The sequence below is a fragment of the Aplidium turbinatum genome, chromosome 9 (genome assembly GCF_918807975.1).
Source record: "Aplidium turbinatum chromosome 9, kaAplTurb1.1, whole genome shotgun sequence".
In the NCBI taxonomy this organism is placed as follows: Eukaryota; Metazoa; Chordata; class Ascidiacea; order Aplousobranchia; family Polyclinidae; genus Aplidium; species Aplidium turbinatum.
Window position 1 is genome coordinate 20,546,593 of NC_137480.1, and position 25,462 is coordinate 20,572,054.

The following is a 25,462-nucleotide window of genomic DNA, read 5'->3' on the forward strand; positions in this document are numbered from 1 at the left end:
GGAAACACTAGCCAGTGAGAAAGGTAGTAACATCGTGCTGACGTGACTAGATCAGAAGCAAGGCTGCAAAACCGAAAGAACAAACACAAAAGCTATTTTGACAAACCCGCCGGAAGCGATGAAGTTGCTGATTACCCGCCACTTCGAGGTTGAATTTCATCTGTTTTGCCTTAAATCAACGGCTATTGCAAGTTTTTCTTGGCAATGGCATTCTTTTTACTTTCACGTTGTTTCAATGTCGAGAAAACTGCAAGAAACTTTTTCAAGTTTGAGAATCTTTTAAGTCTCTTCTACCTAATATATACCAGTGCCTCAACAAATCCTTCACTCGATTCAGTATAAAGTTGCCAATCCAGCATCTGCAACATTTTGCTGGCATAGAAAAAACAAGAGCTGGCTTCGCACAGTCATCCTAAGTCAAAAAATTTTGATTTGACGTTAAACATAGCAGACATTTTAGTTGAAAACTTCCTTTAAAACCAAACAATGAACACAACATATATAATGGGTTTTTAACCAACTTTTGCATAGAGATTACTCTACTGCCAAAAACCTTCTTACCACATTCGCTGGACTTATGTGTCATTTAGCACTTTCGTGTTATGTATAGCCTATTGTACTAATGATTTTAATCAGTTAAAGCCAATCTCTATGTACAGTACAAAAGCAAGAAACCTGTTCATTCTTAATACGTTACATGATCCTTCACAAGCCACTCCTTTAAGGGAAAAAATTTAGATAAAAATTACGGGTAGTGTACCTTTTCAACGAATAACAGAACGCAGAAACAACCAAATGAGATGAATGGAAATTGTAGGTAGAGAAACCAGCATGCACTACAAATACACCTTCAAAGAAAAAAAAAATTGTTCAAAGCAAAGCTTTGTCAAGGCGAGCCGTTATGTAAGTTGCTCAAGCGTAGTTCCACAAACACAAACGAGAGTGTTGTCAATAGTCTCAAGCAGTTGTACATAACATTGAAAACTGCTTAACATGTTTTTGTTTTTTGTTGCTTCTAATACTTTTCCATTATACTGTTAAAACAATTGTAGTTTACTTATTTCATTTCTCGACTTCAAGATTTGTTTACTTGCGTGGCTGGAGTGGGTTTGTTAAACAGTTTGTGCCACGTACAGGAACAGTAATTATGCAGGGATAACTTTGGAAACAACTGGCATTTCTCCTCGTTAGCGGTATGTGGACTAATGTGCCCATAGGTAGATTATGAAATCTGGAAAAAACGTACTTACGTGATCATAGCCTGTCTATGACTGGTAAGCACAACAAAAGCATTGCAAAATTTGCAACAAGCTTGGGCTTTGTGTTTTCATGTTTTGTGAATGCTTCCAACATGAAAACGTATTGTCGCAGCTAGGTCGATTGAGAGGATAATTCGGGCCCGGTAGCAATCAAACTCTCAGGCTCCAAATTTAGGCACTTTTAAGACAAACGCACCATATTCAACGAACGCCAGGCGGTTTATTTAAGCTTCCCAGCCCCTTAGAATGGTTACAAGCCTCTAAAGTCATCCTGGGCGCGCGTCCAAAAGTACCCTCTGTAACCCTTTGTCAACGATGCAGGTTGTAATGGAGATACATCAAAAAAATGTCATTAAATGGTATGAAACATAAAATGAAATTGGCCATGCTGCATAATTGATGGCGTTTGTATAAGCATGTACTTTCTGAGCAAGTGTGTTGTTCATTAATTTTAATTTGGCAATTACCTAATTCTAGCATGTTACTATTCCCATAACATCTGCTTTTGTATACGCTAAGCGTCCTGACATCATCAGAGTTAAGCAAAGAAAACTAAAATTTATTCTGGAAACCGCAGAGCAATTTACTTTCAGAAAAGTTACATTAAAAAAAACATGGGATCTATTATTATTATTATTTATTTGCATCAGACAAAGTTGTCCATATCCAAAACAAAAACAACGAAATACACAAACTACAAATGCACAAAGGTCACAGAGAGCCATTTTGGATGCCGTCGGTTTAAAAGCTCACTAAATGGGCTATCTACTGTTACAAATTTACATACAATGAGCGTTGGAAGAATTGAAAGTATTCAGAACGATAAAAACAATCAGATGACATCAGGTCTGATATAAAGCGATTTGAGGAGTGAATGCAACGGTTGAAAAACGAAAACATGTTTTTCCTCAATAAAGTATCAAACGTTGTTATATTTTACATTACTTGATATTTACGGGCACTGACATAACGAGGCAAATTGTGCAATATTCTAAAAGAATCATTGTAAGCAACACGTAATCGTTTTATATTAGAAGATCTAAACTTATTCCACAACTGGGATGCGTAAAAGGACATACAATAAGAGCGAAATACAATGCTTTTTACAGCGGGTGAGCATTTAGCGAAATGAGATTTTGCATTGTTTGCAGCACAGTACTGAGCGCGTACCTGCCTTGAAATATCATGTTCATCTGATACTCACTTTGAAATTATAAAATTTCTTCTCAGATTATTATATTAAAAGGCCACTGAATATAGAGTTGGATTTACTTATTACAAATATTTTGCAAGCTTAGTTTAAGAACGCCTGTTTGACTTCAATTTTTTTGTTTTTGCCAATATGAAACTAAAAGTTATCTTTTGACAAGCAAACTTTCGAAATGAAAACGAAATTTAATACGATATTTTGTTTTGTGGCTGTCTACAAGAGTAGGCTATTAAACACTATGTTGTCATCTTAGTGGCGTGGCAGTAATAGGCAAAATCAAAATGTAAAGCATAAACGAATTAAAATCATTAGTACAATAGGCTATACATAACACGAAAGTGCTAAATGACACATAAGTCCAGCGAATGTGGTAAGAAGGTTTTTGGCAGTAGAGTAATCTCTATGCAAAAGTTGGTTAAAAACCCATTATATATGTTGTGTTCATTGTTTGGTTTTAAAGGAAGTTTTCAACTAAAATGTCTGCTATGTTTAACGTCAAATCAAAATTTTTCGACTTAGGATGACTGTGCGAAGCCAGCTCTTGTTTTTCCTATGCCAGCAAAATGTTGCAGATGCTGGATTGGCAACTTTATACTGAATCGAGTGAAGGATTTGTTGAGGCACTGGTATATATTAGGTAGAAGCATGGCCGCCTAAAGATATGGCCTGATTTGTCACATTTTGCAGAAATTTTCAGGTTTTTCTAACTTTGGACAAACGTTTAAATAATTTTTTCTAAAAGTTAGATTTTTACGCTTTCTTTATTCTTTTCCCCCGACGACACAATAGGTTTTAACATTCTCACATGTTGAAAAACAAAGAAAATTTGATTTCGTAGATTTTAGTCAGACTGTTAATTTTCAATAACAGTCTGATTTTGCGTTTTTCAACTTACTTTTTCTCATTTGCTACTGCTTCCCCAAGGTAACAAAACAGTTTTATGTCATTAGGAAACCGCAAAAAGTAAAAACATCTCAAAAATTGTCAGTCAAGCACTAACAGTAGCTGTAATCAAAATCTGCAAAATGTGACAAATCAGGCCGCATCTCCAGGTGGCCATGGTAGAAGAGACTTAAAAGATTCTCAAACTTGAAAAAGTTTCTTGCAGTTTTCTCGACATTGAAACAACGTGAAAGTAAAAAGAATGCCATTGCCAAGAAAAATTTGCAATAGCCGTTGATTTAAGGCAAAACAGATGAAATTCAACCTCGAAGTGGCGGGTAATCAGCAACTTCATCGCTTCCGGCGGGTTTGTCAAAACAGCTTTTGTGTTTGTTCTTTCGGTTTTGCAGCCTTGCTTCTGATCTAGTCACGTCAGCACGATGTTACTACCTTTCTCACTGGCTAGTGTTTCCTTGTTGGATGACATCAACTCCGTTATTGGGCTGTACAGCATCAATTTCTCGTACCAGTGCTGTCAACTTCATCGCTTCTGGCGGGTTTGTCAAAATAGCTTTTGTGTTTGTTCTTTCGGTTTGGCCGCCTTGCTTCTGATCTAGTCGCGTCAGCACGATGCTACTACCTTTCTTGGTGGATGACGTCAACCGCTTCTTTGTAGTGCCATCCTCAGCTTTCTACCGCGTACGGCATGGCATTTCTTGTTGCTGTATGCCTAGGGCTGGTTTAATCTTGATCTTTTTGGGTATTTATACAAGCATTGCATCAGTCATCAGACATTGGCTTCATCAGCAAATGCATTGCAATGTCATTGTCCGAATCACTTTACGATTCTGATGTCACTGAATTGGATTCCCCTGGTAACATTTCGGTTGAAGGTTTGATCCCATCATCGAGTCTTTACGATTCTGATGTCACTGAATTGGATTCCCCTGACAACATTTCCGTTGAAGGTTTGATCTCACCATCGATTCCGGAGGATTCTTATGATGAAGTAGAAGACCCTGCTGTTGAGGGTGATCCGGGCGTGGTTGGTTGAAGACACACCCCCTTTTCAGCCTGAGATTTTGGAAGATGCTCAGCCCTTCTTTGACCCAGACCCCGCCGATTTCTATGGTCCGGTCTCTCCAGATGATCTGGATTATTGAGTATTGAGTCGGAATTATTGAGTCCGCATTATTGAGTTGTATGAAATACGTTTTGTTTGTTGTTGCAAACTTTTTCACATGTTTTCAACTTTTCACAGTTTGTAGCAAAATATCACACTTGTTGTAAGTAAAGGCATGACTCAAGCAACGTTTGCAAAGGCAAAGCTGGACTACCTCACGCGTTGGGCATGTCGGAAGGCAATGCATCCTGAAGAAATGTCTTGTGAGGATATCAAGTTTTTGGAAGCCTGGGGCAATTTAAACATGAGCGACTACGACCGATGTCACTGTATCTCCAATTACCTGTGCATCAAGTGCTACAATGATTTGAGATACAATCACTTGTGTGATGACAAACGGTGCGGATTATGCTTCTGTCGCAATCGCTGTGAGGAGTGTGGTAATGAATACTATTTCAAACGTGAAGCCGGCTATCCACCAGTGACACCACCATGTCCGCAATGTGTGTTAGTTGTTGAAACAATTCCAACCAGTCAAAGCAACACGTCTTCAAACTATTAGCGTCCAAACAATCTAATTTGTTCATTATCTGTACTTTGTTTGCGTCTGCCTTGACTTCGCTATTTGCGATTTTGTGTCTTGAACTTTGTCTTGTTACGCACGCATCACAACGTCACTTATTTGGTCTGCTGGCGTCATTCACCGCTTATTGTTGTGCTTCGGGGTGGCTGTAATGTCACGTATCGTCCTGACGTCACATGTTGGTTTTTCATCAACTGTCAATCACACAACACGCTGTCATTCCATGATGGTGTCATCCAAACATCGTTTGAGTCCGGTGGATTCTTATGATCACGTAGTGGACCCTGCTGCTGAGGATGATCCAGGAGCGGTTGAGGACACACCTCCTCATCAAGCTGATGTTTTAGAAGAAGCTCAGCCCTTCCTCGATCAAGACCCCGACATACCCCCTTTTCAGGCTGAGATTTTACAAGACGCTCAGCCCTTCCTTGACCTAGACCCTGTCGATTATTATGGTCAGGTCTCTCTTGATGAATTGGACTGGTTATCAGCGTTTGATCCGGATTATGACCTGGACACGGGATATTTTGAATTGCGAGTGCGTGGAAATCTTCGATATTTGTTTCACCCTTCCTTAGGATGGGTTTTACTACCACGTCTAACCGTTGATGCATTACCACTCGGGTCCGAATCACTGATATACCAATATAGCAGTTTACATGGGACTGCCTATTCACCTTAATCCATTTTTTCTTGTGTCGCGTTGTATCGTTTTCACAATGTCTGCTTCGTTTGTTTAATATCTGCTTTTTATTGAGTTGTAATAAATACGTCTTTGCATGCATTTCATAGCAGTTTACATGGGACTGTTTATTCATCTTAATCCATTTGTTTTGTGTCGCATTGCATCGTTTTTACACTGTCTGCTTTGTTGGTTTAATATCAGCGTATGCTGCATATCTTTTCAACTTTGGTTTTCAACATCTGTGTTTATGAGCCCTCGGGCGTTTGTTGCTGCTGCTCGTGTAATATGTCCCTTACATTCATGTTTGAATATGATGTCGCATACCTCTTGATGAAACATAATCTTGGTTATGATGTCATACTTTCGCGCGACGAAACATATGGGTTTCTAATATCCTGTTATGTCTTGTCACTTTGCTGTTCAATGTGCTTCAGTGGTTGTGATGTCACGTATTGTCCTGACGTCACCTGTTGGTTTTCTATAAACTGTCATTCCATGATGGGGTCATCCAAACATCGTTGTCTCAAGTTTCAATGTACGTCATTGCACGATGTCGTCAAACCAGCTTCGTCAAGTGCGACGTCATGGCTTCAATGTACATCATCTCATGATGTCATGTTTGAATATGATGTCGCATACCTCTTGATGAAACATGATCTTGGTTATTATGTCATACTTTCGCGCGACGAAACATGTGGGTTTCTAATATCCCGTTATGTCTTGTCACTTTGCTGTTCAATGTGCTTCGGTGGTTGTGATGTCACGTATTGTCCTGACGTCACCTGTTGGATTTCTATAAACTGTCATTCCATGATGGCGTCATCCAAACATCGTTGTCTCAAGTTTCAATGTACGTCATTGCACGATGTCGTCAAACCAGCTTCGTCAAGTGCGACGTCACAATGTACATCATCTCATGATGTCGTCATTTCGGTGTCGTCATGTCATTGTGACGTCAATCACCAATCCGATTCGGATTGGTGTTTGCTTTACACTATGAAGCCCGCACAACAAGGCAGCTGATGTCATCGCATGATGTCGTTATCCCCGTTTCGTCATCGAATGATGTCATCGATCCAGCAACGTCATACGTGATGTCATAGTGACGTCAAGCACCAATCCGTAGGATAAAACTCACTATATACTACTGAGCATAACTAGGCTACTTGTAAATTAGGTTCGGTTCGAATAATCAAACATTCTAAACGCTTTGTTGTCACGTTTTAAGATGTTAAAACATAAAGTGGTGATAGTGGTAATTGTTATAACTTTTATTTGCTTCATATACAGCATAAAGAATGGGTTTTCGTTTTGGCATATAAACGAAAAAAATCCATATCCATTACCTCAAAATGATAAAGAAGTACATCACAGCAGCGTCAGTGAATTGCAATGGGTGAAAGTTAAAGAAGATCTTGAAGTCAAAAAAGATAAAAACAAAGACTATCTCAAAAACGATAAACTTGTGAAATTACAGAAAAGTGATGAAGATCACGCAAGGATACCGAAGGAAGCTCTAGATCCAAATTCTCAATATTTTGGAATGATTTATAAAGACAAAGACGGGATGCCGATAAATGCAACAGCCAAGTTTTCTTATGATTCATTTATCAAAGATTTACCGCGGTGGTTAAGTTATTTTCCTGCTTTATCAGGCGGCTTTGAAAAATACAAACAGTTTAACCCAAGCAAAAATCCCAAAAGTATAACGTCATCCGCATCATTATTCTTTCACAACAATCCAACAACGTACAATGTTAGTGACGTTCTTAAAATTCGTATTCAAGCAAAAGACTCTTTTGCTCGCAACAAGACTTTCGGTGGAGATTACTTTCGAGCAAGGTTAATAAAAGTTATGCCTAAAGAAAAAGGAAAAAAGCAACTACAAGATGGGATTCCATGTAGTGTCATAGATCACTCTGACGGGACATACACAATAGAAGCAGTTCTGCCTGTCGAAGGCACGTTCAGGCTAGAAGTGCTGCTTGTTCTTTCGGTCGAAGGAATTTTTCATCTTCACGAATGGACAGCAGCACGAATTCACGGAAGTTTTACATTTGAAGCTATTTTATCATCTAAAGAAAAAACAGAGTGCAATGCTGACTTACCGTTGTACGACAGGTAAGCACAGCTCATACTATGGTATTACGTGCTGTACGTAGTTTACAATAAGGTAGCCTACACTTTGCGTGTTGAGAAAGCTAATAGGTCAATATTGAAGATCAAATATTTATTTTTTCGACATGTAGTCAAGTGGTTAAGTGCAGATGTGTAAGCTTAGCATACAATCAGTCCATTAGTTATATCTAATTTGGGTACCGTACGTATAAAGAGTTGGCTCGCACGCATAAGGACACGCGGCTGTGAAACATGCAAGAAAACGACATGTAAAAATGAAAGCAACTAACTGTGTAGGCCAGTGCTTTTCAACTATTTGTTTGCACCACTTCAGAGTTATCAACAAGCTCTCGCAAGCCCTTTTGGAATGACTGGAAGATCATAATCGCACTTTACCATAGAGATTATAGGTAAAACACCCAGTGAACTCGTCAGTAGTCACAGCACTTTCTCACGTCCTTTTATAATGATAATAATAATTTATTTCACACCAGTTGCGTGCAAAATAGCAGCAATAACAATAAGTCTTCATAATCGGCATTATTCAACTGTCTCAGTTCCTCCGGCTGTATTCTTCAAGGGGTCCAAGCTTTTGCTTGAAAGTTTGCGCTGTTTGCCTTTGATCAGTTTTGATAATAGGAAAGTATTATTATTATTATTATATATTCACATCACACATGAATGTCCATATTCAAATCACACAAAAAAGAAAAATACAAAAATAAAAGGCATCAAAGGTTACCGTGCGCAGACATTTTGCCGAAAGACATTTTGCCGAAAGGACATTATGCCAAAGGACATTTTGCCGAATGGACAAATTGCCTAAAGGACTAATTGCCGAACGGACTAATTGCCGAAAGGACTAATTGCCGAATGGACAAATTGCCGAAACAATTTGGAAAAAAATTACTTTGAAGTGACACAAAGTCTCGTTACTATGCAAGCAGTGCTTTTGAAATAGAATCACTTTGCTACAGTTTGTTTGCCTAAAAATTACTTTGAAGCAACACCAAGTCTCGTTACTATGCAAGCAGTGCCTTTGAACTGGTAATTATTTTGAAGTGACACCAAGTCGCAAGTCTCATTGCTATGCAAGCAATGCCTTTGAACTGATAATTATTTTGAAGTGACACCAAGTCTCGTTACCATGCAAGCAGTGGCTTTGAAATACTGTAGTAATTACTTTGCTACTGTTGTTTGCCTAAAAATTGCTTTATATACAGTATCCACAGTTTTTGGAAATCAGTATTAGTTTGAAGTGACACCAAGTCTCATCTATAAGTATAGGCTATAGGCTATGCAGTCTCCACAGGTTTTGGAGATCAGTATTAGACGTTCGCTTATACATATAACACTTCTGTCGGATACTTACGCGCTGTCGCACATAATTTGTGAGTGAAATCTGTTTGTGAATGACATTTATGTGTTATTAGGTTATGATAATACATAAAATGCATTTGTATAATTTCGGCAATTTGTCCATTCGGCATTTAGTCCTTTCGGCAATTAGTCCTTTTGGCAAAATGAGTTTCGGCAAAATGTCCATTCGGCAAAATGCAGTGGCGTATCCTGGTTGGTTGAGCAAGGGAAGCAATAAAACTCGTAGGGGAATAGAGCGTGCCGAAGGCACGTGTTTTCTAGGGGGGTCCGGGGGCATGCTCCCCCGGAAAATTTTTGCAAAATTACACTCAAATAATGAATTATACTGCTTTCTGGAAACACTTTTAGGGTAATTTTTGTATGAAATTTATTAGCAGATAAACAGCTATTAACTTATTAAAGGTAGCTCTTACACACGAACGGGCAATAGGCAAAAAATGCGACTATAATTAGAGAACACCAAAAACTCAGCTACAAAGTCAAGTCTAGCTTAGACCTCACATATACTGTCTTATTCCAAAGTCTATCCAGCCAGGATAACAGTGTAAAGCCAACATTTGGCTCAAACTTTTGCTTACAAGGCCGATATTACAGTATAACCCAGGGTTGCCAGATCCAAAATAGCTTTGCCTGCCAAATGTTTCATAAAAACCGCCAAAAAACTGCCAAATTTTTCAGGGTTTCAAAAAAACTGCCAAAAAAACTGCCAAACTGTTAGTGCGGCTTGTTCTGCTAACCAGCAAGGCATACACCAGAATATATGGTGCTAAATACTCAAATAATAAAAAAGGTGCTAAATAGAAAATAGGTGCTAAATAGGGTGCTAAATACTTTACCGCCCCGATAGCTCAATTGGTTAGCGCGTCATTTCTGGAACGAAGAAACTTCAAGATCAAGCGGCGCTGGTTCGACTCTCGGGGTGTGCGCTTGAGCAACGCACGTTAAGGACTGCTCTCCATTCAGCGGCATCTATTGGATGGAATAGTTCCCCGGCAACAAGACTTCAACAATCGGAAACTTCACTCTGTCAATCTCGGTGACCGGGCCTGCGTCAGTGATCCGAAGCCTCTACAAGTATGCGAAACTGCCAGGATTAAGCTCTGCAAGAAGCTTTCCCAGTCCGAGGATAAAGATTCAAGCAATCAAAAAAAGCAATCAATCAAATATAGTTCTGATGGTATATCATATTGTCTTAATTTAACTTGATAGACCCCTTAGTATGAATAATGAAACACAAACTGCATGTATCAAGCTAATTTAAAACAAACTTTCAAAGGTTGTAGGAGGCAGCCACATAGTTGGAGCTATCAAGTACGGTACCGGTATCAATCAAGCGCAATCAGAGGAAGGTGATAAAGACCAACTGGCCTGGGGGAATCTATGGGGGAGGGCTGCTTTTCTAGCAGGTTTTATAAGTTTAACCTGCATGCAATGGCATTCCTCATTATCAGAATCACTGGTAGTGGTATGTTAGTTCAGGTTTGTTTTCCTTGCTTGGCGACACAAATATTCTGTCCCACATATCTACTTTTTACAGTAGGCCATTCATTTAATGCATGCTTTATATTAACCAACCTACCCAAAGTCTGAAAAACAAAAAACTCAGCAATAAACTTCAACAGGAGAAAAGTGAACAATGTCAGGAAACACCATTGGCAAATATCACAAACACTTTCGAGGGTTAAGGATTTTCACAATGTTAATGGCATGAAGGGAATACACCTACACCTGATAACTTTGCATGTCAAGAGGCTACAGTTATTAGCACAAATGCATGGCATCTGCATTGACGCCCTCAACTTCTTGGACGATTGGTGTAGAAAACACAAAATACAGATAATTTTGCAATCCATTACAAACGTGTTTTATATCTGGCATCAGGTCTTGATTGAGCATTTTCTGCTGCGATAAGCTCATTACAATTGGTTGATATGGTAAGTTGTAAAGAACTTTCTCTCTCACAAGCCATCTTGTAGTGCATGTTTTTACAAATGGATGTGGAGCTATTCTGGCATCCGATGGGTTTTTACATGCATTCATAATATTAAACAACTGTTTAAAACTTTTGCGGCGCAATCTGCAGATATTCTATTTGAATAAGCTTAACTGAAGATGATCTAGCTACTAACTGATCAAAATCGATTTTTATCTGTTCATGATTGAACTGACTCGTATGAAAATAAATTTGTTTGTTTTACTAAGGCTACTTCAACTCAAACGGTGCGACATCGCATCATTAACCATAATCTGTTAACACTTACTGGTCCATTGGCAAGAAAATAAATGTCAAAAACGCCTCCCTTCAGCTGTCCAGTCCAACTCCAACTTTGGTTGGTGACTGGCCAGTGGCCTCTGGAGCTTCCATTTGAATAAATTAGGAATTCGGAGTTTCCAGACCTTAAATTAAAGTTTTTTGATGGACTTTCATTGATAAAAGTTTTTGAAAAACTGTAGTGGTGAGTTGTACCGGCAATAATTACAAAAAAACGCCAAAAGATGCCAAAAAAACACTAAAGTAAAAAATGCCAAAAAAATGCCAAACTGCCAAACGTAATTTTCTCCTGCCAAACGCTTTCAAAAAACGCCAAATTCGTGGAATTTGGCAGGAAAAACGCCAATATGGCAACCTTGGATAACCATACAGTGCCCTAGATTTTTTCATTACATAGCTCACTGGCACAACATCCAACAGAGCAGAGTTGCCAGATTATGAAAAAGTCTTAAAGCAAAAATAATAAAAAGAAAAGGCCAAAACAAGGTCTTGGTTAACTCGTAGCCTACCAAAGAAAATATTAAACAAAAAAGGCCAAATGGATATATTTACCTGTTTCTATCAAAAATAATAAAATTTACATATATATTTTATAACTTGTAGTGGATTTTAATAAATTGTAGCAAAAATAATTCTGAAAGTAGCCCAAAAAATAGCAAGTTAGCCTATAAAAGTAGCGGATGAGTTTTGATCCGCCACATTACGAGTATTAAACAAGTATAGAACATGTATTGAACAATGTTGAATATGGTTTCATCTGGTAAGGTTACAATATTAGAGAAATATTGATTATTATGCATTTTGAAGAGTTATTTAAAAAAAAAACGAATTCGCGGAATTTAGCTAATCTGGCAACCCCGCGACTGGAAGCAATTTTTAAATCGCTTTCAGCGATTAGTTAAAAGAAACGTAAATTGCGAAAACTTTGCGCTGCTTTTTTCCTTTCTTTCAAACTTGTTTCTTCTTATTGCAAAAACGAGAGCAACGGATGCAATACGAATCTTCGCTTCCGTTGGCTTCCAACTTTTTTAAAATTAAAACCGAGTTAAAATCATACGGGGGGGGCATGAGTTAAAAACCGTTCTAAATCGCATTTAGGTAAAGAAATTACGAAATCGTTTTACTGAAAAATATCAGCTTCTCTTTTTTCAATTTTGACAGGGGAAGCAATGCTTCCCTTGCTTCCATTGAGGATACGCCCCTGGCAAAATGTCTTTCGGCAAAATGGGTTTCGGCAAAATGGGTTTCGGCAAAATGTCTTTCGGCAAAATGTCTTTCGGCAAAATGTCCGGGTACCATAGGTTACAATAGTAGCCTATACACGCAGTTGCAGCACAAAAGTAATTGGAATGAAATTACGAGCTCAGTTTGTTCATACAACCAACCAGTAAGATTTAACGTTAGCAAGCGATCACATTTACACATTATATGGAACAGCAGCCTACTTTGTCATTATTCAATATTCATGCATTTGTAGAACGCTGCAAAAGATCTAATAATTCACTTTTGCGCAATCTTATGTCTTCTGTATACTATTTCAATTTCACATTTTATATTCACTACAACAGTATTTTGTATATTGTTTGATATAGCCTGCATGGTGTTGTATTATTCTGATATTTTGTGTGATGATTGTTCACAATAATCCCTGTATGAATTCTATGAACTTTGTGTCTGATGCAAATAAATAACAATAATAATTATCTTTAAAACTCAAACTACTGTGTATCAAACGCTTGTTTTTTTTTAAATATTTTTACATGTTTGTGAACACATGGAAACCAACATTCAAACTTCAAAATACCGTTAACACATTACACACACAATGAATTAGTACATGTCGCACTATGTCTCAACCATAAGCTGACGTTTGCTGATTTGTTGAAGGAAGAGTTTTTCCTACAGCACTGTGTAACAAGTCATTACGAATATGTTCAGTGTACGAAATTTTGAAAATTCTTTTCAATAAGTGTGTGATGTGTTAATGGTATTTTGAAGTTTTAATGTTGGTGTTGTATTTCCAGACGTTTAATATAAAATAAGCAATAATAACAGTAGTAGCCAACCAAGTGAGAAAACCATTAACCTCTTGTTACTTACTGATTCAGTGTATCAAAGCAACGCAATTTATAGTATGAAAGAAACGCAAAACAATCAACTAAGGAACGTGGTACAGAACGCTTAATTGATTACACGCGTTGTGCGGTGGTAATCAATTCCAGCGTCTGTACCAGAAAACGCTGAATGTTATTATGTAGTGAGGCAGGTCACAAGTTAAAATCAACGTAAATAAAATGACGACTATAACACCTCTCCCAATAATTTTTATACACAAAGAAAAATATGAACAAGCCACCGAATTAAACACTAAAACTCAAAGTCGGAAACAAGCCGGAGGTCTGCGGCGACGGCTCGACCTTCGTGGGTTGAGTGGCCCGAATTCCGGTACAGTCGGTGTGTCGTCCGAATCCGTTCGAGCTGAGGTGGAGACAGCGGAGGAGTCGACTGTTGGTGCAGGAGTTTCTCCCGGCTCCTAGTCCTCCGATGATGCATATAGCGAGGTTGCAGTTGGTCCATATGGCGCCTCCACGTCGGACCATGTGGCAGCAGACGTGCCAGGAAGATTCGGCTACCTTGTCGCTTAATCACCTCGGCTGGAACCCAACGAGGATCCTGGCTCCGTCGTGGAGTGAATGATAGCGCGTAACAGGGATCTCCCGGTTTGAAATGTCGTTTTGTACCTTCGGAGGCGTCCGTGTTGTGAGGGTTTTGTCGGGGTACCACTTGAGACGGTGCGGGGAGAAGCGTGTCGATCTTGGTTCGAATCTGACGATTGTTGAGTAATTGGCTTGGAGAGTAGCCACTCGGAGTGGGCGTGCGTCGATACTGCTGTAGGAACTCCAAGACGGCCTGCTTCGGGGGTAGGGAAGATTTGCGAAGTGCTTGCTTGAACGTACATACGAGGCGCTCCGCCGCTCCATTGGTTTCCGGATGGTAAGGGGCACCCATGATGTGTACCGTACTCTTCTCCTTACAGAAAGTTTGAAATTCTGTGGATTTAAAAGTAGTAGCATTATCGGTAACTATAGTATGGGGATAGCCGAAATGAGCAAAATCTTCTTCTAGTAAGTTGATGACGATAAGGAAGTAGTAGCATGAATACATGGGTATTTAGAAAAAGCATCAATGCTGAGTAACCAATGGTAACCCATGAATTCTACCGCATGATCTATGTGTAAGCGACTCCACGGTGCTTCTGGAACCGTCCATGATTGGACCTGGGTTTTAGATTGCGGTTGGTATTCGCCACAGGTACGGTACTACACTTGTGGCAAAGTTCCGTTATGTCTCGATCGATGTTTGGCCAGTAGAGGACGTTCTTGCCAACTGCTTCATTCTCTCAATGCCGAAATGTCCCTCATGAAGCAATTGTAGGACGGAAGGACGAAGTTTGGACGGGATGACCACTCTGGAACCGTAAAGTAGACATCCCTAACAAGTAGAAAGATAGTCTGCGTACTTACGAAACGGTTCGACCGGGTCTTTCTTGTGGGGAAGACTTGGCCGGCCATCCTTCATGAATGAAATGCATTACCGTGGAAATGGTAGGATCTTTAGAAGATTCTTTACGTAGTGAGGCAGCATTTGGGGTCTGGACCTGCAAATCCAAAGCATCGATAGCGCAGACGGTATCAATGTCATCCGCACTTTCCTCTTCATCGAAGACTTTATCCCCTCCTGCTGGTAAGCGACTCAAAGCATCAGCGTTTGGATGATCCTTCGTCTTCCTGTACTCAATAGTGTATGTAAATTGCGACAAAAAGAGTGCCCAACGAGCCAAACGATTTGCTGCCAAAGAAGGTGTCGATTTGGTGGGGCCAAAACGACTAAGCAATGGTTTATGATCTGTGACCAAAATGAATGATCTACCAAAAAGATATTGATAGAATTTCTTTAGCGCAAAAATTATCGACAAAGCCTCTTTTTGGATTTGGCTATAGTTTCTCTGCGAAGCTGTTAATATCATTGAAACGTTTGCTATAGGCCGTTCTGTGCCATCTGGGTAACGGTGAAACAAAGTAGCACCGATGCCCACACTAGAAGCATCATATGCGATACCTACCGGAAGTGACGCATTGAAATGTGTAAGAACCTCTTCAGTAGAAAGATAATGCTTCAGCTAAACAAGAGTTTTTCTCTTGTTTTCGCCATCTCCAAGAAATGTCCTTTATCTTGAGATGGTATAGTGGTTCTGCTACAGTGGAAGCGTTCAACGGTAGAAACTTCGAGTAAAATTGTAAGGAACCTAAAAACGAACGAAGAGAAGATACGTCAGTGGGGGCAGACATCTCCAGTATGGCGTTTACCTTAGGACCTTTGGAGATGCCCTGCCTGGACAAAATGTGTCCGAAATACTCTACCTGAGGTTGTGCAAACTTACACTTGTCCTTTCTACACCTCAGGCCTTTTTAGTGAAGTCGATCGAGGAGCCGTCTAAGATTCTGGAGATGCTCCTCAGCAGTAGTGCCACTGACAAGAATGTCGTCTAGGTAGACTGCGACCCCTGGAAGGTCGGCTGTAAGGTCGTCCATGATCTTCTGGAAATAACCTGGAGCAGAAGATATGCCAAAAGGTAAAACATTTTGTAAAAGTACGCCACGGTGAGTGCTTATTGCGAGTCGTTTTCGACTGTCAGGACCAGTGGCGTAGCCAGGGGGGCGGACCGCCCCGGGCGGCACGTCTGGGGGGCGGCACTTTCAGACAGGACGTTTTTTTTTTTGATAATGCAAACGTACACGGAAAATAAAAGCAAACAGAATGGCAACGTTCAAAACAGTGGCGTAGCCAGGGGGGAGGAGGGGTTTGGGGGTTACAACCCCCCTTTGGCACGCATGTGACGTCACGATATTGAAAATGATGCTTTCAGTCTCTATGTCTCTAAAAAAAGTTTGCCTAATTTTAAACCAAACTCCATTAAAAGAGCGAGTTTTGCCAATACCAAACATTCAAATATCTCAGCCAGGAATTAGCAAAAAGAAAACATAGAGACTTAGCTTTATTAAGTTACCGAAAAATTCCCAAGAAAACATGATCTTATTCTTTTTCTATGCCACCGGACAGCACCATTTTACAGGAATATTTATACTAGGGGATTTATACCCACATTTTTGTTGAAAATGCTCTCAGAATGCACCAAATCCAAAGTAATTTTTTAAAATTTTCTGGGGAAGGCCCCTCAGACCCCCCGCCGCTGGGTGTCGTTTTTGGCAAGGACGCCTTCGCCCGCCGGCCCTTAAAACCCCTCCTTTCAAAATTACTGGCTACGTTACTAATTTAAAACATACAATAATTCCACTTTAAGTCAATTAAAATAATTTCATTTTCACATGCTTTTTCTTGAAAGGGCGGCAAAATCTGAATCCGCCCCGGGCGGCACATTCCCTAGCTACGCCACTGGTCAGGACCAAGTCGAATCTGATTGTAGGCATCAGCCAAGTCTATCTTGCTGAAACCATACCCACCACCCAACTTTTGCAATAAGCCTTTTGGTAAGGGTAACGGGTGACGATGAGTCTCCAGGGAAGGGTTCACTGTGACTAAATAATCGTCACATATGCGTAACTTGGCATTCGCTTCTGAAGAATTTGAAGGCTTACGGACTGGAACAACCGGTGTGCCCCAATCGCAAAACTGAACTGGTGTCCATACACCACGTGCAATACCCGAATCATAGGCTTGTGCTAAGTCCTCCTTTAGCGCGAAAGGTACAGGCCTAGGTTTGAGAAAAACAGGTTTAGCATCAGACTTAAAATCTATGTCTAGTTCATAATCTCGTAAGCACCCGAGTTCAGGCTTAAAAACATCTTTGAACTCGTCACATAAGAGGGAGCATGCTTTCTCCAGACTCTTTTCAGGCTTGTCGTTTGACTGGATACTCTGTAAAGTGGAATAGTTAGACAGAAGGAATATATCGATAGAAATTCCTAAAGACGAGATTGCATCATGACCTAGCAAGTTTAGTCTCTTGACTGTCGTGACTACAAAAGGAATATTATCTGACCTTCCCGTGGAAGGACAAGTTACCTGGGCCGTGAAAGAACCCGTGATTGGTACTAGATGTTTGGTAGCAGATTGGAACTGCGACACTGGTGCTTGCAATTGAGGTGCGCCTACCCGAGTCCAGACGTCGCTGGAAAGTAAATTTCCATTCGTAGCAGCGTCCAGTTCTAAGTGTGTGGTTACCGAATTAATGGAGATCGGTACGTCCAACTTTGAATTTCGACGTTTTCTGCAAGAACTAAAGAGCATGTTAATTTCCTCGATACAATTTACCTTAGAAGGTTTGAACTGTCTAGCTTTCTTTCGACAATCACTCTGTAAGTGTCCCGTAATATTGCAGAAATGGCAGGTGGCTTTCTTAAACCTACAGTCATTGGCGTTGTGGTTGGAATTACCACAGCGATAGCATTCTTTATTTTTAGAAATAAAGAAAGTACCTGTAAGTTGCCTAGTTTTTGGAGGTTTGCTGATGGTCCTTACTTTCGCAACTGGTGCTGGTGGAGTGCCGTAAACAGTTTCTGTGGCCACCTTGGCTGCCTCTTCGGTTTCTGATGCAACCTCCACCGCACGTTTGAAAGTAAGTTCATCAGCTCTGATTTTGAATAACGCCTTAAGCACTGCCTCGTTACCTATTGAACAAATAAAACCAGTACGTGAAGCTTCGTCCAATGGATTTGAAATGGACGAGAAGTCACAGGTGGCAGCTGCTTGGCGTATGCGGACGGCTAGTTCTTGAGCTGTTTCACCGGGCTTGCGCTTCATTTCGCTCCAGAAACGGAATCGCTCCCTCACGATGAAGCGTTTTGGGTCGAATTGTTGAGCCATGTAATTTGTAATTTCCGTCATGGTGAGATCGTTGACTTCCTTTGGGTTTGTTTTCTGCGCGCAGCCAAATTTGTTAACATTTTGTAGATTGTAGGTGATGGATTGGTGAGAAAAACCTGCGGCATTTTGTCTTGTGCGACTGAATGTGCTGCTACAAAGGTGTTAAACCTCTTTCAATAGTCTGCCCACAGTTCAGTGGTGGCATCGAACGTTACGAACTTAGGTAAAGATACCTGCTGTTGTATTGTTGTTGGCTGTGATCTCGCAGTTTGGGCTCGTATTTCTCATTGTTGTTCTTGGTGGCGCCTTTCTTGTTCTTGTTGATGTTGTTCTTGTTTGGCAAGTTGTTGGTTGGCATTTGATTGGATGAGTTGAATTTGATCTTGATGACGTTGTTCTTGGTTGACAATTTGTTGTTGCATGACTTCTATCAGTTTCTCCATGTTTCTAAAATCCTGTAGAAATTCTGTAAAGCTCCTGCTGGCGACGCCAGTTAAATGCTGTTGTACTTCCAGACGTTTAATATAAAATAAGCAATAACAACAGTAGTAGCCAACCAAGTGAGAAAACCATTTACCTCTTTTTACTTACTGATTCAGTGTATCAAAGCAACGCAATATATAGTATGAAAGAAACGCAAAACAATCAACTAAGGAACATGGTACAGAACGCTTAATTGATTACACGCGTTGTGCGGTGGTAATCAATTCCAGCGTCTGTACCAGAAAACGCTGAATGTAATTATGTAGTGAGGCAGGTCACAAGTTACATAAAATCAAGGTAAATAAAATGACGACTATAACAGTTGGTTTTCATCTTTCACAAAGAACCAGCTCAGTGGCCGAGTGGTTTCGCCTTCGGCTCTGGTGCTGGTAGATCTGAGATCGATTCCAGGTCGGGTCAAACCGAAGACTTTAAAAACGGTACCGATTGTGTTCTATCCTGCATAGCGCAGTGAGAATGAGTCGGGTAATAATGTGATAACATCGTAAACCTGATACAAATTAAAAATGAGCCCTGTCGCTAAAAGACCTTAGCTGTTGTAGAGCGACAATAAATAAAACCATAACATTATTATTATCTTTCACAAAGTCGGCTGCATAGCCGAGAGCGCTGGAACGGCAGTCGAAAGGACGCCGGTTCGACACCGCTCATGAGCACGCGGGTGTGTCTTTGGCAGGACACTTAAAGGCATGCCTGAAAGTGGACACGAAGATTGGCTTCCTTGCCTTCCCGTCCACTTCATCTAAATCTTCAACCACCAGGTGTAAACCTGGATACGACAAACATATGTAAAAATAGAAAGAACAAGCGTTTGATACACAGTAGTCTGATTTAACTTGGGTAGAGAGTTTGTTTTTTTCAACCATTAGATAATATAGACCTTGATGTCGAGTTGAAATCAACTGCAAGAGTATAACACAATTTGCGAGTTACAGCTACATCAAATAAAACAAAAAAATTGAATATCTCAAAAAGTAACAATGATAGGCTACGAAAAAACTAATTGGATTTTTGAACTCAGCACCCAAAAATACATAAAGAGGCATCAAAAAGAGTAGCCAAACAAAAATTGTGTTACATAGTGTAGGCTAATCCTTCCATGTGGCTTTGAGCACTTTTGATGTTTTCATTTAAATCTATATCTACGTAGCTTAAATGTCTAATTGTCGATGACCAATGATCCAGCACCCACTCACGCTCTACAAACATGGAACAAGTCTTACTTTCTTCAGTGTTGCGAATAGCCCTCGTTTAAAGTGCAACTGCACGATGACTTTGACCTCACTTTATCTGAAAGAGCATGTTTCAATCTATAAATACCAACCTCGCCCTTGCATTTTAAGGTTATATTTATCTCAGTAAAAATTATCAAAACCATGGTTTTCCACGCGCTTGTATTTTTGGCCACGTTCCTGTAATGGCGGATTGCATTGCGCAACACGCGGATTATGACGTCACTTGTAGTCAGACCTCGGAGCGACTATCGGTTTTGCAAGTGCTTTGGTTGGCTTAGTCTTAGAGACTTAGAGGGAAGAGGTTTTTTTTCGCTGCTTCGATCTCGTGGCACGTGCTTTTTATGTGAAAGCAAGTAGTATAGGCTCTTTGCAACCTCTAGTTTGAAAAAATAAGCCAGGTCTGTTGTCTTGTTCATTGAGATTGTTGGTTTAAGAGACTGACCAAAGCTGTCATAGGCCCATAAAGAAAGCATACGTCTTAACCAATGTCATGTAACATTCTTGTAAGTTTCAAGTCTTTCGTTCAAATGTATCTCTTGGAAAAATGAACTTTTAAAAGAAAACATTTTTCTAGCAATTTCGTTTCTTAGATTATTGTAGTTCTGAACTAAATATTTAGGCCTAAAATGGTGAAAATGTTCTCTATCTGTCACACAAAATTTGTTCCTGTTGCAAGGTGACATTTTTTGCCTTCCCGAACGATCAACATTTGCAAATTAAGTGGTGCAGGTTTGCTCATCAAGTCCGTATGTGGAATGGACCCTTTCCTAGCAGTGTTATCTGCTCAAATCTCTTTCTTGAGCATGATTTTGAAAATTGGGAAAAAGATGACAAGCCCAGACTACGCAATGGAAAGTTGTCAAATGAGTGAGTAATGTTGTTTACTGTTCAACAGCCTTTCAAAAGCTAGTTGCATAATTGTTCCATTCGTACTTAACGAAGCTGTTATGCCTCTCAGGCTGGTCGCTTATAGGCACGTGCTGGAGAGGCTGTTGGATGGAGAAGTTTTGGGCAAGTCGAACAGAGTCGTGCTGCCATCCTGCATTGTCTCTTTTATTCGTAGAAAAAGCCCCAGCGATGATGGGGATTATGCTGGATTCAGAAAACAGCCACAATGATGTTGCGACCGTGCCATATTTTAAACTGATTGTCCTGCTTTGGTAGGCTATCATGCACGTTATAACGTCCGCGTTTTGTCGCTTCTACCTTTTTCTAGACCTCTGCTATGTTTGCCATATATCGTTTTTTCGTTGTGATGGTCTGAAATAAAAACAAACTGAACTGATTGTTGAAGCGTTATTGTACAATACAAAATCTTTTCGATATAGGCTACTGTAACCAAGTTTGCCGGTTCAAATCTACGAAACTAGCCTTCGGCGATGGGTATCGCAAACCACTCCTGGCACACAGGCATCAACAACTAAATTTGTATAATATGCTGGCTGAAAGATGCGTCTTCATTATAGATACCTTATAAATTAGCGCATTTACCTATCGCGTCTAGTTTGGTCTCCACAAAGTTCGACTACAAGTGACGTCATATCGCTAGGTGGCGTAGACGAGTTTGCCACTTCCAGGAAGCGTGAGAGAGAAGCGCTAGAGAGCGTGGGAAAAAGGTCGGTTTCTTGGCTGTGGGCCTGAATTGTAAGGAAGTAAGTTTTTCATCCCGTACCAGACGTCTTGGCAATGGATTCTAGCCAATGTTAATTTGATCGTGCAGTTGCACTTTAAGAAATTTTAACATAGGTCTGTAGCCTACTTTGTTGCAGCTTTCAGTTGTCTGCTGTGTTGCATTTGCAAAAGGTATGTAGGCCACTGTATACACTCGAACCGTATTACTTTTTCATCCAAATGTTATGTTAAAAAAGGACGGCAGACCACAACAAATCGACTGCAGACACTAATTTTGATTAGCCATAAAGAGCAGAAAGCATAGTTTTTGTACACCCATTCTTAATAAATTAAATCACTATCATTATATAAGTATAACCTACCGTAGGCCAGGGCCGGATTTAGCTGATGGGGGGCCCGGGGCAATTTTAACTAGGGGGGCCCCGTGCAAAAAATTTTTTCAAGCCTACGGCGCGAAAACCCACCTCTACGTGTACAGTACCATTAATCCAGTACTGCACAGCATTTTTCAGAAACTTCAAAGGCTGAAAGAAAGAAAAAATAACACAAAATCACATTTTTTCCACGTAGGGGGCCCTTCAAAAGTCGGGGGCCCGGGGCACCTGCACCCTCTGCCCCTCCTAAATCCGGGCCTGCCGTAGGCTATTTTTAACCGGTATTCCATTTTATCCCAAGCATGCAAATACTTTGTTTCTTTAAATTTAACTTCGATTTGATTTTCAGATTTAAAGACCATGAACCGTGTGATTACAGTAATCCAAGAAACCAAGAGCCATGGTTTTGCTCACGTCCTTCCTCTGGAAAGTGCTTGCCTATTATCTTTATGGAAGCAATAAGTGACTTTAGTGATGCCCCTCTAGATATTCGTTCAGATTTATCGAATATCTTCCACTTATATCGACTTATCCCTCAGTGTGGATCAGAGATAACTGTAAAAAGATTACCTTTGCAAAATGTACAAAGCTACAACTGGAACAAGATTGCAACTATAAAACATCCATCGGGGTACTGTAACGAAGGCCGATGGGTGTCACTAGAACACCATCACAACCTTACTTCACTACAAGATTGCATGTCTTGTTTTGCTCATAAAGTTGTGTACATGTTTGGCGACTCTACAACTCGACAGTTTTTTATTTTGCTCCAGAAAGGATTTAACATGGACTTGACAATTTCAGATCAAACCAGATTCTGGCTCAGACCTCGCATGGCGCGACATACAGAAAAAAACATCACAATATACATGCGAGGGCACGGCCCACCAGTCAGTAACCCGGGTACGACTGACTCCAGACCATATATAAGTGACTCGTTTGAAGGGATCCAAGTGGGAGGCAAAGATGTTGTTGTAATGTTGAATTTGGGCTTACACTTACTCCAATACGACGTATATATTTATATTCATCGTCTCCAAGGGATCAAAACAGCCATAATTAAGCATTTGAAAAGATTTCCAAAAACTAAAATTGTCATAAAAGGAATGAATGTATCAAGTACACCAAAAAGACCATTTGAATGGTTGATTTATAGATACGACGTTTTATTACGCGAGACTTTTAAAAATATACAAAATGTTGTTTTTGTCAATTTGTGGGGTATGACAACTCTATGGCCTCTTACTACAGATTATCATCCTACGAAACCTCTTTTAATGCAAGAAGCATTATTGATTTTCAGTTACATTTGCGAGCAAAACTAACTTTTAACGTTTATCTAGTAATTCCAATACCGTACCACACAGAATGAATTACCGTAATATTCTGTTGATTTTTTACCCATTCTGTTGATTTTTTACTAAAGTAGGCTAGTAGCCTACCATAGCTCATACTCTAATGTGACTTTTTATCTCAACATACATTAGTCTACAGTAGAATGGGCCATATAACTTCAATTGGCAGGTCTGACACAGCATAGATCTAATTCAGTGATCCATGCATAGATGTACACTATTCCTATAAGAGTACGATGACTTTTGAGTATTTTCCTTCGCTATATAGATTATATTGTTACTATTATAAGTTAGATTGCTGTAAAAAAAGTAGTAAATTAACAATGACTTCTTAATTAGAAAAACCGTGGCTTTAAAGTTAATTACCATACACCCGGTCAACTAGGCTACTGTACCTTGTAGTGCCCCACGGCCCACATACGTAAATCAAATTTTAGGTTTTATTTGGAAAAAGAAGGCTACTCTAATTAACGCAGAACATTTAGCAAACTTGCAACACTGGGCTATAACAAGTCGACAGAAAATAATTTTGTTTAATTTTCTTTAGAAATATTTGTCCTAAGACTAAGTGTAAGTAGATCCCTATAGGCAGAGGTGGCCCCCCAGGCGGGGAAATCAGTAAACTTATATAGTAGGCAATGCAAAGTGAATCTGGGGCTATTCCCAAAAAATTGACATGGCATATAGGCTAATGCAAAATAAGGCGCTACAGAAGTTAAAAATAGTGTTTTTGAGTTTGATTATTAAACTAATATCGATGCCATGTAAACAACTGCAATCTCACTGAAGTCCTAACACTTAATTGGCCTACAGTATGAAGGGGGGTCCACCTTCATACTGTGTAGGGGTCCAGGTGGTGCCTTTGGATCCAGACCTGGGATTAGCCTATTTAGGGGTCCGTAACTTTACCAAGTGGCTGAGCAATTTGAAGAAACCATCGCACATCCTTGAAATATCTTGTGTTTTTTTAGAAGTGTCTTGATGTTGTACTCGAGGGTCTCATTGATACTGGGCCCAAATTATCCTCTTAGTGGCCCTGGGCCTATATCATTTTGGTCTCGAGCTTGCTTGAACGCTTCTGGTTTGTCGCTACTACCATTTTTCAATCCTTATAGTTTGTTACCAAGTATTATTTTATGCTTTGGTGATCGCATATAAAACTGACCTGAACTTAGACTTGTCCTGCTGGTCTGCTTTTGTGCAATGGCACGCTATCGCTCAAGCTGTGTCACATCTAAAAGGAGATATCACAACAGATACTTTTAACTTTGCTGATAAGAAAGAATGAAAAAAGAAACGTAAAGTATTTTTAAACATGACTCTGCAGTGGTCTACTACATTATGAATCTTGAATGCCCCTCTATATGCTGAAACCTAATAGGCATCACAGCACAAGTGGTTAGCATTATGTGTCACTTTAATCAGTTGCTAAACTCGACTAGTAAAAAAGTTGCCAATGAAGAATTTGTTTCATCTCACTTAAATGATATAGGCCTACATGGCTATCACAATACTAGCCAATTTCTGACTTCTGCTGACACAGTTTCTTCTTTGTTTCATAAATTGCCATTAAATTGCTCTGTTAGTTGTGATAAAATATCTTCTGAGCAAATTGCTTATGCAGATTTCAGTATCAGTGTATCTCTTTCACCATTTTTTAATATGTGCCTTAATTGTTCATGGGTATGTGCCAAATGCTTGTCTTAAAACTGAATTAGTTCCCATTGTTAAAAACAAATCTGGTGACGTAAAAGACATCGCAAACTACAGACCTATTATATTGCTCCTGCTACTGTCGTTTCTAAACTATTTGAGCATGTTGTACTTTTTTACAATAATGACTATCTCACAACAAATGATAATCAATTTGGCTTTAAATCTAAGTATAATACAGATATGTGCATTTTTGTACTTAAACAAGCTGTGTCTTACTACAGAAAACGTAAAAGTCCTGTTTTCTCTGTA

General features: G+C 39.7%; 1 protein-coding gene across 1 annotated transcript; it reads left to right on the forward strand.

Moving 5' to 3' along the window:
- Positions 1-7,563: 7,563 nt before the first annotated feature.
- LOC145777533 (NXPE family member 3-like) lies at positions 7,564-24,816 on the forward strand. The gene is made up of 2 exons (XM_082588936.1): positions 7,564-7,863; positions 22,492-24,816. Exons 1-2 carry the CDS (start codon positions 7,598-7,600, stop codon positions 23,465-23,467), a joined length of 1,242 nt encoding a protein of 413 aa, XP_082445062.1. The 5' UTR covers positions 7,564-7,597; the 3' UTR covers positions 23,468-24,816.
- The last annotated feature ends 646 nt before the right edge of the window (positions 24,817-25,462 follow it).

Bases quoted from the DNA above. Each gene is read 5' to 3' on its own strand.
- LOC145777533 (XM_082588936.1), top strand. From the start codon at position 7,598: ATGCCTAAAGAAAAAGGAAAAAAGCAACTACAAGATGGGATTCCATGT. The intron at 7,864-22,491 runs GTAAGCACAGCT...TTTGATTTTCAG, and splicing joins GACTTACCGTTGTACGACAG to ATTTAAAGACCATGAACCGT.